This window comes from Gouania willdenowi, chromosome 9 (assembly GCF_900634775.1).
Source record: "Gouania willdenowi chromosome 9, fGouWil2.1, whole genome shotgun sequence".
NCBI classification, from domain to species: Eukaryota; Metazoa; Chordata; class Actinopteri; order Blenniiformes; family Gobiesocidae; genus Gouania; species Gouania willdenowi.
In genome coordinates this window covers 31,736,404-31,751,471 of record NC_041052.1, presented here as the reverse complement: position 1 = coordinate 31,751,471, position 15,068 = coordinate 31,736,404, and the positions used below count along the sequence as shown (strand labels likewise).

General features: G+C 35.3%; 1 protein-coding gene across 1 annotated transcript; it reads right to left on the bottom strand.

Moving 5' to 3' along the window:
* Positions 1-9,409: 9,409 nt before the first annotated feature.
* On the bottom strand, positions 9,410-11,650 carry LOC114470094 (protein BTG3-like). The gene is made up of 5 exons (XM_028458107.1): positions 11,568-11,650; positions 10,778-10,953; positions 10,423-10,560; positions 9,577-9,718; positions 9,410-9,481 (listed from the first exon to the last, which is right to left on the bottom strand). The coding sequence occupies exons 2-5, from the start codon at positions 10,948-10,950 to the stop codon at positions 9,410-9,412; spliced, it is 525 nt and encodes a 174-aa protein (XP_028313908.1). The 5' UTR covers positions 10,951-10,953; positions 11,568-11,650.
* Between the last annotated feature and the right edge of the window lie 3,418 nt (positions 11,651-15,068).

The following is a 15,068-nucleotide window of genomic DNA, read 5'->3' as shown; positions in this document are numbered from 1 at the left end:
TTTTGTTGTCCTTTTCTTCAACACACACACACACACACACACACACACACACACACACACACACACACACACACACACTAACAGAAGTTGTTATTAGGTTTAATCAAAGTTCACTTTAATGTCAGTGTAGCTGAATGCACAAGACACTAGGGCTGAAATGATGGGCTTTCATTCCGATTCATTGGAATTCAAGAGTAAAGTTTATTGTGATTTTAATTTCCTTTTCTTTTTTTTAACCTTGTCTGCACATGCTGTCGAAGGTCATCACTCATACCTGTCAAGTTTTGGATTTGAAAATAAGGAACATTTCCTGCCGCCCACTACGAGCCGTCCCTACAAGAAATCTAAAATACCCACTTGTCAACCACTTACTAAATAAGTCTGGTAGGTTGACCTTTATTAACATTAAAATGCTGTGAATATTCCTACTAGGGCTGGGTGATATGGACCAAAACTCATATCTCAATATATTTTCTCAAAATGGTGATATATGATATAAATCTTATTCAAATAAAATCTGACCAAAAAGTCAATTCTGGGTTAAATTTGCTGATGCAAAATGCCACACAGGGACATTTATTAACAAACAGCTGCACAATATGTGCACTCATTAATCATCTAAATGAGCTTTACATGTTCTGAGAAGTAAAAGCGACTCTTAAAACTAGTATTTTGATACATAATAAGCTATAATATATACATATATTGATATATTACATTTTATCGTTTTCTATATCGCCAAAATAGAAAACTCGATACATCTTGAATCTCGATATATCGCCCAGGCCTAATTCCTAAATTATAAAACAGCCTAAATAAAAACATAAATGTGTATATGAAGCACGTGTTTATTTAATAGACTTACAGTTCATATACAAGTCAACACGTTGCATATTTACTGTTAATTTCACATTGCTTGTCTTTAAGTTAAAGATTAACATTTTATTTTCATTATATAATTTCTGATATTTTTTCATGCTCACTCGTGGTTCTCTGGTATTCACTAATGACTTATTAAACACATTTATTACAGACTTTACATTCTTTAACACTTTTTTAAAGCAGTGTAAATTTGTGGCGCTTGTGATTGATTGATTTTTCATGGTGACTTCCGTCATTCCTTCCACTGTGGTAGACGTTAAAATCTCAGTTATTAATCTAACAGAACGTGTAACTGTGTCACATCCTGCTGCTCTTTAGGAAGATAAACTCACTGTCACATTTCACAACGTACTGTATTTAAACGAGTTCTTTGTTTTTTTCGCTGGAACGTCTTCATTCATTCATCTGTTTTCTGAGTTGTTTCCGGGTTTGTTGCCGCTGTCAGCACTAATCTTGGGAGAACTGATACTCAGGCCGTTTCAGGTGGAAGTTTTCGCGAGGCTAGTGACGGCGTTCAGTTTAGTGAGGAATCTTTTAATTATTACTAAATACTAATAAGGGAAGATAGCGGGAAAGAGGGGTAAAATACGGGAGTTTCCCTGCCAAAACGCGATACTTGACAGGTATGATCATCACTACATGTAGTACAGTCTTGTCTCAACAGCAATGCATGTTTTGTTATTGCAATAAAATAAATGAATTAATTTCATTGCATAATTATGACCATCACCAGCCCTCCCTAAGGATGGGTAAGAAAAACGTTATTACAGTTTTCGCCCATTGCTGGAACACATTTTGCAAAACTTGGCTCATTGTGTCAAAATTCTAAACACAAGCAAATAAGACACAACACTGGGAAATAAACCGTCCACATCTATGTCAAATAGAAACTCTGCTGTCATAACCTAACAATCCTTTGTAAAATATCACCGATGACAAAATGATGACCCACTGCTATCATATGAATACGCTTTCAAATGAGCAGCAACACACTAGTCTACTTAATATATAAAACATTTTCACTGTTTTTATTCAGTTCCACATGTTTTCACATCAATCAAAAAAATGAAACACTCAATTCAAAATCATTACAGTAATGTATATTCAGTGTTTGGAATAACAGCGTTTAAAATAACGGCGTTTGTTTTTCAGTAACGGGGTAATCTAACTAATGACTTTTTACGCCGTTACAACGCCGTTATTGTTACTGAAGGTTCAATGCGGTACGTTACATGCATTGATTGAATAAACTGTTATCCGAAAGTATCCTCGGCTTCTGACTCAGCTGTAGTGAGGAGGTGGGTTAAAAACAAGGTGAGCGATTATGATTGGTTTAGGCGACATCATGTTTCATGGTAGCCAATCAGAGCCAGTGTTTTTACACATGTGCCAGCAAGAGGAGGCGGGTTAAAAACAAGGTGAGCGATTATGATTTGCTAAGGCGACACACACACACACACACACACACTACAGATTGGATGAAGCAGCAGAGATGGTGAGCGTGGAGCAGTCTGATGAAAAGTTGTCATTTTTAAGGTGACGATACGAACACTACTTTAAATTAATTGTGGTCAAAAACAAGAACGTACATGTGAAGTGTTCATTATATCCAGGAGTGAAGACTTTGTCCACATCTGTTGTAAGCAACTCAAATTTAATGAAGCACCTCACGACACACGCATCTAAAAAATCTGAATTATTTGACATATAGCAACTTTTATTTTTTTAACAGTAACGCAAATAGTTACTTTCCTTGATAATGAGTTACTTTTATTATAGAGTAATTCAGTTACTAACGCAGTTACTTTTTGGAACAAGTAGTGAGTAACTATAACTAATTACTTTTTAAAGTAACGTTCCCAACACTGTGTATTTTACTGTACAGTAAATTCAGTTAAAGCAGAAATAAAACAAAAATAAAAAACAATCCCCGACTGTCGTGGCCCTCGGCTCATTCCTCTCCTGTACCACCGTGTAAACCGAATCTTTGACACCACATTTCATCTGCGAGCAACGAGACATGACAAGCTCCTGCTGGTTTTAAACTATTTTAGTTCTAAAAACAAGAAAAAAGTCACAATGTCTGAAGCACAGTCAAAACACTGTTGCTTCCATCACATAGAACAAACATGACTGACGTAAGTTACATCCAATCACAGTTAAAAGTTAGGAGTGACGTCATAACACGGTCAGCAAATATAAAAAATTATGATAAACTTAAACATTTAATTCTGAAAAACTTTAATATTTATAGTACTATTATTAAGATAGTATCTTTATGGCCCCTACATTTCCTGCCCCCCAATAATGTTTAGTATTGGAAGGTTAAACAATTGAAACTTAAACATATGCATTTAAACCTTTTATAATGTCCAACTTAAACATATGTAAGACGGCTTAATTTCCTCATTCCTCTTAGTCTTCTGCAGGCTTCTCTGCCAATGCTGCCTTTTCTAACAAACAGTTTGGTAATGGGTCTTTCCAAGATGCTGGTCTTGGTTTAGATTTTCACTTTGCGCACCAAGCAGCTGGAATCTGGTAGTGTTTCGATTACTCTCCCCATGAGCCAGGAATTGCGTGGAGAAGAACTCTCCACGAGCAGTACAACATCTCCGGCCATAAAGTTTCTTCTTGAACTCGACCACTTCTGACGTTCCAGGGCTCTACACTAACTTTTCCAGTGGTAGCACAGAATTTGGTTGCACCCTTTTTTTGAACGGGGGTGGGGAGAGTGTACAGCATGCTGATGAATAGTTGACATACCTGGCGTACCGTAGTTATTTATGAAGTAAAGATTGACAATGAAAAAAAAAACAACAAGCAGTGGCTGAACTAACAGGTAATTTATTATAAATAATTTTAAAAGATGACGTAACAAAAATGTTTAAATAACAGCAAAGCATAACGGGTTACATGTATTCTCTTTGTTTATTTTACAGCAAGGCTGTACTTGAATTAACTTAACAGTAACATAACCAACTTAGCATCTACATTGATTCACCCCATGGAATTAAATTCAGAGGGTCCAGCTCTTATAGTGGGGTCTCCTAACCCTCCTTCCCCTGGTCAGGGGTCTGCAACCTTTACAGGGAGCGATTTAACCTCATCTCACCTGGATTAAAGTCCTCCTGGAGCCGAATAAATACCTTCTCAATGAAGACAATACAGTGTATTAAATTATATACAGTTAAAATTATATAGAATAATGTTTCATTTGAATTATATTGATCATGTAAATGGAAACTTAAAAATAGTTTAAAACAAAATTGACATCAAGAAATAAAACAGTATGTTGGATTTTCAAATTCTTACACATCTGTTTTCATGAAAACAATGTTATATAAAGAAGATTTTTTTTAGTTAATGTCTTTGAAAGGCTACAAAAAGTAACTTGAAGTTGATAACATGTTCATGTGGTCAACACATGCTAATTGCTCATTTCTTATGGAAGCCCAAAAGAGTCATCATTATGTAACCAATGGGAAGGCAGGGGTAGCAAAGCATATTATTTTATTCATCATCAGCAATCGTAATAAAAATACTTTTATTTCATGATGTGGTTTAAAAGCTTGACATACAAAAATATAATACACTTGACCAAACAAGGTGAAGTTTAGAAAATGAAAATATTAACAAACTTAAGGTTAGTAACTCAACCAAAAACAACCCAAACGTCAGACAAAGATTAACAAAATCAAACTAATCAGCTAAACCTCACTTCATTCAGTTAAAGTGCATGGTGCTACATTTAGTAAACATGATTTGAGAGCTTATTTGAACAGCAGCGGCCAACTGTATAAAAGAACGTAACAATTAGCCTCCTGAACATCTACACTTAATAAAGAATCAGTAAGACAAAAGCTAACTTCCACACTTGGAAACCCGGTTCCCACAGGGGCTCAGGGCACCTCACAAGAGCAGCATTTCCCCCTCTATGCAAACTCCATCGATAGCATTTAGCACCCAACAGTACAGCCTCGGAGCCCCGACCACGTAGACGCTACGGCGTGCACACCTGCTATATGACGGTGGGAAACTACCACACTTTACCGCCTGGTTACAATTAAATAAATTAAAACAACATTTTAAAATAAATACCATTTTGATAAATAATAAACAAATATATAATATGAGTTAAATTAAATAAAAGTTAAATTGTTAAATAAGGTAATATTATTATGAAATACATTTTATTATTCTTAAATATCTATTTCCACAATGGCCTTTTTATTTCATAATGTCGTTTATGTTGACCCATTATTGTCACTTTTAACCATATTTTATGCTTACCTTTGCAAATTTAACCACATTTACAATTTGTCTGTTTAAACTAATTGTTCCAATATTGAGACTTTAATTAACTATTTTTTTTTTTTTTTTACCACTTTTTCAGTCCATTTTTGCCACTCTAATTTGCAGCTTTTAACCAATTTCTGTGGGTTTTTTTGGTCACCTTTAAACCATTTTATTTTGGATCAAAACAAGGATTTACATATTTAAGATAACAATATAATATACTGCATAATAATAAAAAAACTTCCTGGATAACAGTAAATATAATTCAGATAGATAAATAAATGTAGTTAGATTCATAGAACAATGGACCATCATTTTGCTGACTTTATGGATGAACACCAAAAATCTCTCCCCTTTATTCCTTCTTATAGACGGCCCTGTCTCCACATGACTGTTCTTCAATGTTCATGGGGGTCGCAGGCTGAAAAGGTTGAGAACCACTGGCCTAATTATACTTAGAATGTGTATGTATTAAATATAATCTGTTTAATGCATACACTGAGTACCTGTGTGTGTATCAATACAGAATATACTTAAGTTCTAAAGACAGGACATCAAAAATATGCATGTAATTTGGCTTTCTAATGGCATTTTCCCATATTCCAATTTCTCCTTTCCTTGTAAGTGCAACGTCAAAATCCCTCCCTTGTAATGTTTCTGCTCTTCTTGGGAAAAATGTCATAACGTCCAAGGCACAGGATGACACCTAAGGACCAAAACGTTGGATTTAAATCTAATTTATCCATACTTTCTATGCTAGCAGAAATACAGAATTGTCCTGACCTGACAATTATGTACAGTAAATGTTAATTGTAAGAAGCGTCTAAAATGGCGACGCCCAAATTTAATCGGATTATTGTTTGAGGCTTAAAGTTGACATTAATGACTTCTAAGACATTTTTTAAACAAATTAGTAATAAAAATTTATGATTCACCTTTAGACATTTGTTTTATGCTTAAGTTTTTTCATAATTTATAGCATTTTAATGTTTTCCTTCAATGTCCAACAAGTTAAAAGATTAAAAACACACAAAAACCACTTTTTTTTGCCGGCCTGACGTCATCTTTGGGTCCAGGTTCTTGCACAAACATTGGTCATGGATGCACTGGCATGCCTTGGGCTGTGGGATAAGCTCATATTGGGCTTAACCTTAGACACTTTGATCCCAAATACCAGTTTTAGGTATAACCACCTCTGTTCATGGCCACCACCATTATATTTAAGCTGGATGCTGTGTCACCTGCTTCAATTTCTTCACACTGGTCACCAGACTGGCTGAACTGATTATACAACACAATATGCACAATATGCACAACTATAACATCACATCTCACTCTCACTTTAAAACAGTCAACTCTTCCCCACGCTTTCCATTTCCTACCCTGACTCCCTCTTCCCTGTTCTCTTCTCCCTCACCTAAGTGTAACACTGCCCTCTCTTTTTATATCCTCCTTTTAATAAAGTATTTCTTACCCTTCCTTAGGGAGGGCTGGTGATGGTCTCAGTTATGCAATAAATAAATTAAACAAAACATGCATTGCTGTCTTCAAAAGACTGCACTTGTTGTGGTGTTGACCTTCGTCAGCATGTGCAGACAATAGGGATGTAAAAATTAATCGTAAGGCAGTTAAAAATCGATTCATAGGTATCACGGTTCACATCGATATTCTGAAAATTCAATCGCAGTACTTTTTTTAAACAGCATATTTATCATTCTCTTGTTTAAAAGTGTTGGCTGCGGGCGGAATCTGCTACTACTTTCTTTCTGGCAGCCTTCTACTCTAAAACATGTTCATAAATGATTCCTTACCCCTTCAGCACCGAAAGAATATCTGTAATATTAAAAGTTACGGTTTTCTATTAGCTCTGTCTGCTAGCGCGTGTATCATCTCTTTTTCACTGCATGAATATTTGCATGCCAACCGACCACTTGGTTACCATCGCCCTCTGTTGGTCCAAACAAATATCTGACGTGAATACAATGCAATATATTTTTTTAAGTCAAATTGTTAAGGCACAAAAAACATTTTGAGTTGCACTTTTAAAAAGAATAAGAACTATTATGCAGTTTTGAATTGTTTACTATAGAACCAGAATTTAAAATAATAGGATTCTTCTTCATTTGTATTATTCCTTTATTTATTTATTTTATTCAAGATTTATTTTTAGTTAAATTGCATTGTTTTGAATAGTTTATTAAAGGATTGTTTTGACAATGAAAAATGAAAGGAAAATAGAACAGTATTTTTTAGTTTTTTTCCCAATGAAAAAAAAGGAATATTTTTCAGTCATCATTTGTTTACAGGTTCATTTGTACAATAAATTGTGAGAGAATCATATCGTGAACCCAGTATCGTGAATCAAATCGTATCGGGAGTTGAGTGAATGGTTACATCCCTAGCAGACAAAGTAAAAAAAATGATAAAAATAACAAAATAATACACTTCTTCTAACCATGTGTGGTATTCTTATTTAAATACACAATTTAATTCAGGTGACACAAACTATAACAGTCTAAATTGCAAAACACCTTGTCAAAAACGACCAGTATCTAAGCTATAAAAACCTATTAAAAAAGAAAAGACATAGATCAGCCATTTTTAAATTATATTTAATGATAAAAATGTTCCCATTGATGTTAATAAGGCCTTTTATTTGGAATGTTAAACATCCAAGATTGAGGAAAACTCTTCTTAATACTATTACTGGGTCACAAATATCAGGTTGATGCTGTATTGGAAACGCTATTACTTGGTACCGTCTTCCCCCGTTTGGGTCACCATGGAGTCTCATGTGGACAATAAGATTTCCTTACCTGCAACTATAGGTTCATCATTTCCTCTTGTCTTGTCTTTACCTAGTAATAATATAGTAGTCCATCAGTCTCTCAGAATTTGGTTTTAGTTTAGGATGATTTTTGGTTTCAACTATTTTTCACTTCAAAGTCTGGTTGTTTCAAATCAACGATTTGTTCCTTCAATGACATAGAGTGTATTTCACATTTGGAACAGAAAAGGTTTAAAATGTTTTGCTGATCTATATTTAGATGGACAATTTGCAAGTTTTTCTTTATTTTCAACCAAATTTTGTATTGCCTTTACTCACTTTTGTCATTTTTTACAGGTAAGACACTATGTGTAGAGTATGACAGCACAATTCCCTCAAAAACCTCCAGATAATTCTGTCGACAACTATTTATCAGTCAAACCAACCTCTAGGGGAGCAATATCGGTTCTGTTCAACTTAATTTCACATTTACAATGTTTTTCTGTTGATGCGTTTAAATATAAATGGGAACACGATTTAAATACTACCATTACGGATGATATGTGGGAGTCTATCCTTGGCCAGGTTCACACTATATCAATGTGTGCTCGACACACACTCATTCAATTCAAGATAGTTCATTGTATGCACTTGTCCAAGGCTAAGTTAGCGCGCATGTATCCGGATGTGGACCCAACTAATGGAAAGTGTGGTAGCGCACCTGGTGCATTGCTTCACATGTACTGGTCCTGTCCTTCATTGGTCAATTTTTGGAACTCAGTTTTTCACACAATTTTCAATGTCCTGCATCACCAAATTAGGCCAGATCCAACCTGTGCTATTTTTGGTGTAGCCCTGGATCTTAACTTGCTAAAAAAGCAGCTCAGAGTGCTACATTTTTCTTTATTATAGGCCAGAGAAGTTATAATGTTTAAGTGGAAAGATTCCACGGCCCCTTCACATTCACAATGAATAAAAGATGTTATGTCCTGTATGGATTTGGAAAACATTAAATACACAGTTCATGGATCTGAAGATAAATTTGATAAATGATGGCGCCCTTTCCTGGATTACTTTGAAAGACCCACAACTACAGCCTCTGAATACCCCACTGACTCCCCCTACCCCCTCTCCTCCTCAAACCCTCTTTATTTTTGTTCACTTATTTACTTTTATTTATAGGCATATGAGTTTTATTTTTTTATTTTATTGAAATGTTTTGTCTGTGTAGTTTTTGTTTTGTTTGGCAGCTGGCTACCAGTAAATTTCTGTTTAATGTTTATGAAGTAAAATCAAAGAAAATGTAAAATTCGAAATATGTTTATTGTACATTGTTGAAAAAAAAAAAAAAAGACTTACTGTACATTGATATATTGTTAAAAAATTAATTCAAAAAAAGACCCTCAAAAGATAATGAGGGGGGCCTTGGCTCTGGTGGAGGAGGCACCGGTAGCTGTGCTGAGGCTATGGAATTTTATGAACCATTCCTGACAGCTTCTTTTTGGGTTCCCAAGCTGGAGCATCTGGATTTAACGCCTGGGGAAAGAAAAGGTTGAAGATCAGTTCAAACACAGAAGCACCAACAGTTTAAGAATAAGTGAGGGGGGTGTGGCTTCTGCTCCCTGGGTTACCTGGCACTTCCTGTTGGTGATGGTGAGGGGGGAGGAACGTGTGCTCCCCTCATCAGATGAACCCGAGTGATAGTCCGATGTCATCTCATCCTTATCGGAGGAAAATGTGGCAATTGAGAAACGGAAATTCTGCTCTCCGTACCTGTGCAACAATAACACACACACACACACAAAAACATGTCAGCAATGACAAACCATTTACGTTTAATTTAATAGTATGACCCCAGACACACATATCTGACATGAACATACCAATATCTGACCCCTCCCACATATCAGAATAAATGTTAAAACGGCCAGCCCCCCATTTTACAGGAAAAATATCTTGGAAATGTTTGATATTTTCTCAAAACATGAGGGTTTAGTCTGTGTCATTTGTTTTCATTTGGACTCAAGTTTTGCACGAAATCCCACCCAGTCATGTGTTTACATAGAGCGAGATTATGATCAAGATTGTGTATGTAACACTCGCTATTTATGGAAGAAAAATTGCATGTATATGCATGATATTGTCCCAAAACATGCATGTGAGGCATTTCCATGTCATATTGGGACCAGATTTTAAATAAAAAGCAAAAACTAAAAAGGTTTGGATTTAATTTTCTGATTCAGAACATGAATTCCATGATCACAAATAATCAGAGGCTTTAATGTATGTAATTTTTCTTGATTATCAATTAATATTGTATTTTGTAAAACAGACATCAAATGTGGGTGGGGCTAAACATAAGCTTGGTTTGACCAGAGTGTATAGTGTTTATGCTCTGAATAAACCAATAAACTAAACCTAGGAATAGAAAGTCTAAAAAACAGAGTGAAGAATAATTGTGTGTTTTTGTTCCTCACCTGCCACAAACCTCTCCTGGATCCACCCAAAGAGTGATTTCCCAGGGCAGCCCCAGGTCACCGTAGTGAACCCCACTTTCACTGCAGGCACGCAGCAGCTCCTGGTCATATTTGTGGAACGCGTTCACTCTGATGCACCTGAAAAACACACAAGGATCAGCGCTTTTAGCTGCTGAGGCTGACCAGAGGACAGCTAGGGTCACTCCATGTCATTTCAACACATTTTCAGGACATCACATGCACTTTGGTCTTAAAGAATTCTGAAATGTTTACCAATTGTTTCTTAATTATTCATTTATCACACTTTTAAAGAGACGGAATGACCCACAAACCATGGGTGTCCCGCTGAGCGTACCTGTACGCCTGGCCTTTGCTGGGCTTTTCAGGGACCCAGTGTCCCTCAAACTTCTCCTGCAGCGCCACTGTTAGCCTCTCAGCAAACAAATCCATTTTCTCCACCTCCACCTTATTCTTTAATTTCACCAGCCTTTTCAAGAAGGAAACCACCGCTGCAATCTCGTTCCTCATCCTCTATAAGTAAAATAATAAAAACTTATATGATGATATACATAAACAAATAAAACCAAACTTAGTGTAAAAATGTCAAGAGATAGAAAACCAGAATCCTGACCTAAAATCCCAACCCTATAATAAAATCCACAACATTTTTGTTTGCTTACATGTAAATAACATAAAGTTACTATGAATATCACAAACTGAACAGTTAATCAGATAAATATCAAAAGTTTGATGTAAGAAATCATTATATAGTTAGATATTATTTAACATTTCTATAGTCTTTTGAGTGATCAGCAAACACACACATCTTCTTTCATATCTTTCAGGTGAGATACATTTAAGAATATCATTTATTTTCAAAGGAAGAGAAACAAACTCTAATTTAACACTTGCCTATTAAATTTACTTTTTATCCATAAAAAAAATAATTATATATTTTGAAAAACGTTGCTACAAGTTTCATTGTCTGCACTTATAAATGTAAAATTATGCCAACATTAAAACTGACTTACACACACACAAAAAAGTAATTTTATCCTTTGTTTTAAAACCAAAGTTAATCTGACAAAACTCAAGTAATTCAATCCTGGAAGAAAAAAAAAAGTCATATTGCTGTAAAAACTCACACATTGCTCACGGGGAGCCTCTGGTGGTCACAATGTAAAATGCATATTTAAAATATTACACTTACTTTATTTGTTTGTGTCCGTCTTTAGTTATTGACTCAAATGGGGAGAATAAAACATGTAGTTTATCACCAGACTTTGTCTTAGAACTACTTCAGAAGCTGCTTTCATCTTCTGATTAGTTGTGTTTACGACAGTTAAAAACCATGGCAACCGGCGCAGAGTCTGCGCATGCTCAGATGGTTCTAGCTGTGGTAGACACGTGTGTTGTCTGTCGTCTCCATCCGTGCCTGCTTCATACAGTCTACTTAAATATTCCCTGCTAGGTGAGCTGAAAATATTCATGGTGTAACACTGACTGTACTGTAATTGACTGTCAATGTCCTGTTAAGTTGTATTTTCTGAGGGAATGTTACTATCATGCTAATCGCTGTTTAAGCTAATCGCTAGTTAGCTGCTGTGCTAAGTAGCTTCAGAAAGGATGGTTATTTATTTTTGTGCACAATTTAAGGACTATATTTTTATGTAACAATATCATTTATCTAATTTTTTAATATCATGGCTGAGAAAGGGACAATATAAGCACAAGCATATTGGATTTTAATCTATTTTTGCTTTTTTGTTTTGTATTTACTATTTTATTTGCTTGGTACATATGTCAGTTTTGTTTGGGTGAGAATAAATGATATGAGGTTGACTGTATTTCTGTTCAAAATATTTTGTTTTATTTGGACTGATAGTAAACTGCTGTCATAACCCGGAAGTTGTGTTTTGTTATACGTGGTCAAACTTACAGTATACAGTATATATATATCAGAGTAGATGTACAGTATGGCTGGATGGAGGATTTGGTACAGTAGTATTTTGGAGCCTTAAGATTTTAAAACCGGCTGCTTTAACATACAGTCGGCCTTATTATAATATGTTAAGAAAATTAAGTGTACAGTCCAACATTTTGGAGTAAATAAACATCCTTTAATTCATAAATGATTCCTTACCCCTTTAGCACCAAAAGAATATCTGTAATATTAAGTGAATATCTGTAATATTAAGTGAATATCTGTAAAAGTCACATTTTTCTATTAGCTCTGTCTGCTAGCATAGCATCTCTTCTTCACTGCACTTAGCTGCATCCCAACCGACCACTGTGTTACCATCGCCCTCTGCTGGTTCAAACAAATATCTGACGCAAATACAGTGCAGACTTTTTTTTTTTTTTTTAAGGTCCAATTGTTAAGTCACAAAATACATTTTCAGTTTCACTTTTAAAAAGAAAAACAACTATTATGCAGTTTTGTATTGTTTACTATGGAACCAGAATTTAAATGAATAGGCTTCTTCATTTGTATTATTCCTTTATTTATTTCATTCAAGATTTATTTTTAGTTAAATTGCATTGTTTGAATAGTTCATCAAGGGATTCTTTTGACAATAAAAAATAAAAGGAAAATAGTACAGTATTTTCCCCCCAAAAAATAAAGGAATATTTTTCAGTCATTTAAGTACAGTCCCATTTTGTAAAATTAATCGTGAGAGAATCGTATCGTGAACCCAGTATCGTGAATCGAATCGTATCGGGAGTTGAGTGAATCGTTACATCCCTATTTCATGATACTCACGATACCCACGGTACCCAGCGGTGCCAAATTGTAACGGTTCCTACTATACTATAAATTCTACACGATGGTATTATCATGGATTACGATACTACTGGTGCCAGTTTTGCTACATAGTGGCTGCCTCTACTTTCCTTCTGGCTTCTCACTGCACAGTCTAAGCTCACTGCACACTATTCACTTGAAAACATCCCAACATGGCAACCATTGCAACCGAACTCCACAGCTGCTGAATGATTGGCTGTTTGCCTGTTACTGGTGAGGTCCGGAGTTATGATAGGCTGTTTCTGCATGCTGGGTGTGGCCATCTGTTAGCTGATTGGCTGTTCATGTGTTTCTGCCGGCATGAAGGAACTGAAGACAGCTCCGCTTCAACAGGAACTTGCTTCAAAACAAACAACAAGCTAGAGTTCTGTCTCACCTGGACACGCGCACGGCTTACAGTCACAAACACGACACAACTCATGGCAGAAGCTCCGGGCCCGAGCGGTGAGTTTGCCGCGGCGGCGTTGTCGTCAGTGGCATCACTAATTTTGCTCAAAAAACCAAACTCCAAAAGTTCATTTGGAACTATTTTGGTTTTATAAGCTCTTGCTTCGGCCCACTCCTTTTGAGCAGAACTTTAACTGCTCAAATAAACAAATAAACTAAACTAAACTAAATTAAACGAGGCAGAGACGGTAAAGCAATAGGAGATCCACTGTGCAGGTGCTGTCACCAGCTATAGGAGCCAAAGGAGGGAATACTTTTTTGTTTGTTTTTTCCACACAGACTCAGAGCAGTCTTTTTTTATTTTTATTTTTTTTATTTACAGAGATATTTGCAATCTACAAACAATATTTACAAATTATATACATACAAAGGAGAGATCATATCCAATCTCATAAAACACCAGTGATGTCATAAAATGCATACAACTATAGTTTTCTCAGGGAATCAGTTCCTGTTTATTGTATTTTATTTTCTATGGTTTATTATGTTGGAGATAAAGCATTATTGTCAAATATATATAGTTTAGTTATTTATTTTTTTTGGTCGACTAACTGCGACGTGTGCCATATCTTCGTCGACCAACCATTTCCTTGGTTTCCTTGGTTGACTACAGCCCTAGTATTTTTGTTTTGTATGCATTTCTCTCATTTTGTGTTTTTTTTTTGTTGCGCATTAGCAGTAATTTTGCATATTTTTGCTGTTTTGTATAGTTTTCTGTCATTTTGGTAGCTGCCAAAAATTACACCATGTCTGTTGTTCTTGTGTTTGCTTTGTGTGTTGTTAGTCAGTACGTGCATTTTGAGTATTTTGTGTGGGATGTTATGAGTAAACTTGTGTATTTTTGTTTTCATTTTGTGTTTCAGAGTCATTTCTGTTCTCACTTTGTTTGTTTTTTTCTATTTTTGTTGTTGTCTTATTTGTTTTTTGTGAGTAAATGTGTGTGCATCTCATCTGTTGTGCTTTTGTGCAATTTTATTTTGTAATTTCTATATGTTTTGAGTAATTTTGTGTTTTTTGCTGTTTTGTGTCTTTTTGGCCCCATGTCTGATTAGAAACTAACCCAGGAAACATCACATCCTCCCATTTAGACAAAACACATACAAACCAGCCTTAAATCTGAGCAAAATGTTTTATTTGGGTTTATTTTTCGTCTTTGGCTTAAATCCATCCAGTTTGACAAAAAATGTACAGCACTTGGACAGAAATATGATACGAAAATACACAAAACCATTACAAAAACACACAAAACAACTAGAAAACTATTCACAATTAGGTCAAAAATGCACAATATGACAATTGGGATACAAAAAATTACAACAACAAAACCTTCCACAGATTGACAACAATAACACAAATCAACTAGAAAAGATCTTTAATAGGTATATTCAATATT

Excerpts from the sequence above, each read along its gene's own strand:
- LOC114470094 (XM_028458107.1), bottom strand. The coding sequence starts at position 10,950 with ATGAGGAACGAGATTGCAGCGGTGGTTTCCTTCTTGAAAAGGCTGGTG. Across the intron at positions 10,561-10,777 it reads AGCAAAGGCCAGGCGTACAG|GTGCATCAGAGTGAACGCGT; the intron begins GTACGCTCAGCG and ends TGTGTTTTTCAG. Across the intron at positions 9,719-10,422 it reads CCAGGAGAGGTTTGTGGCAG|GTACGGAGAGCAGAATTTCC; the intron begins GTGAGGAACAAA and ends ATTGTTGCACAG.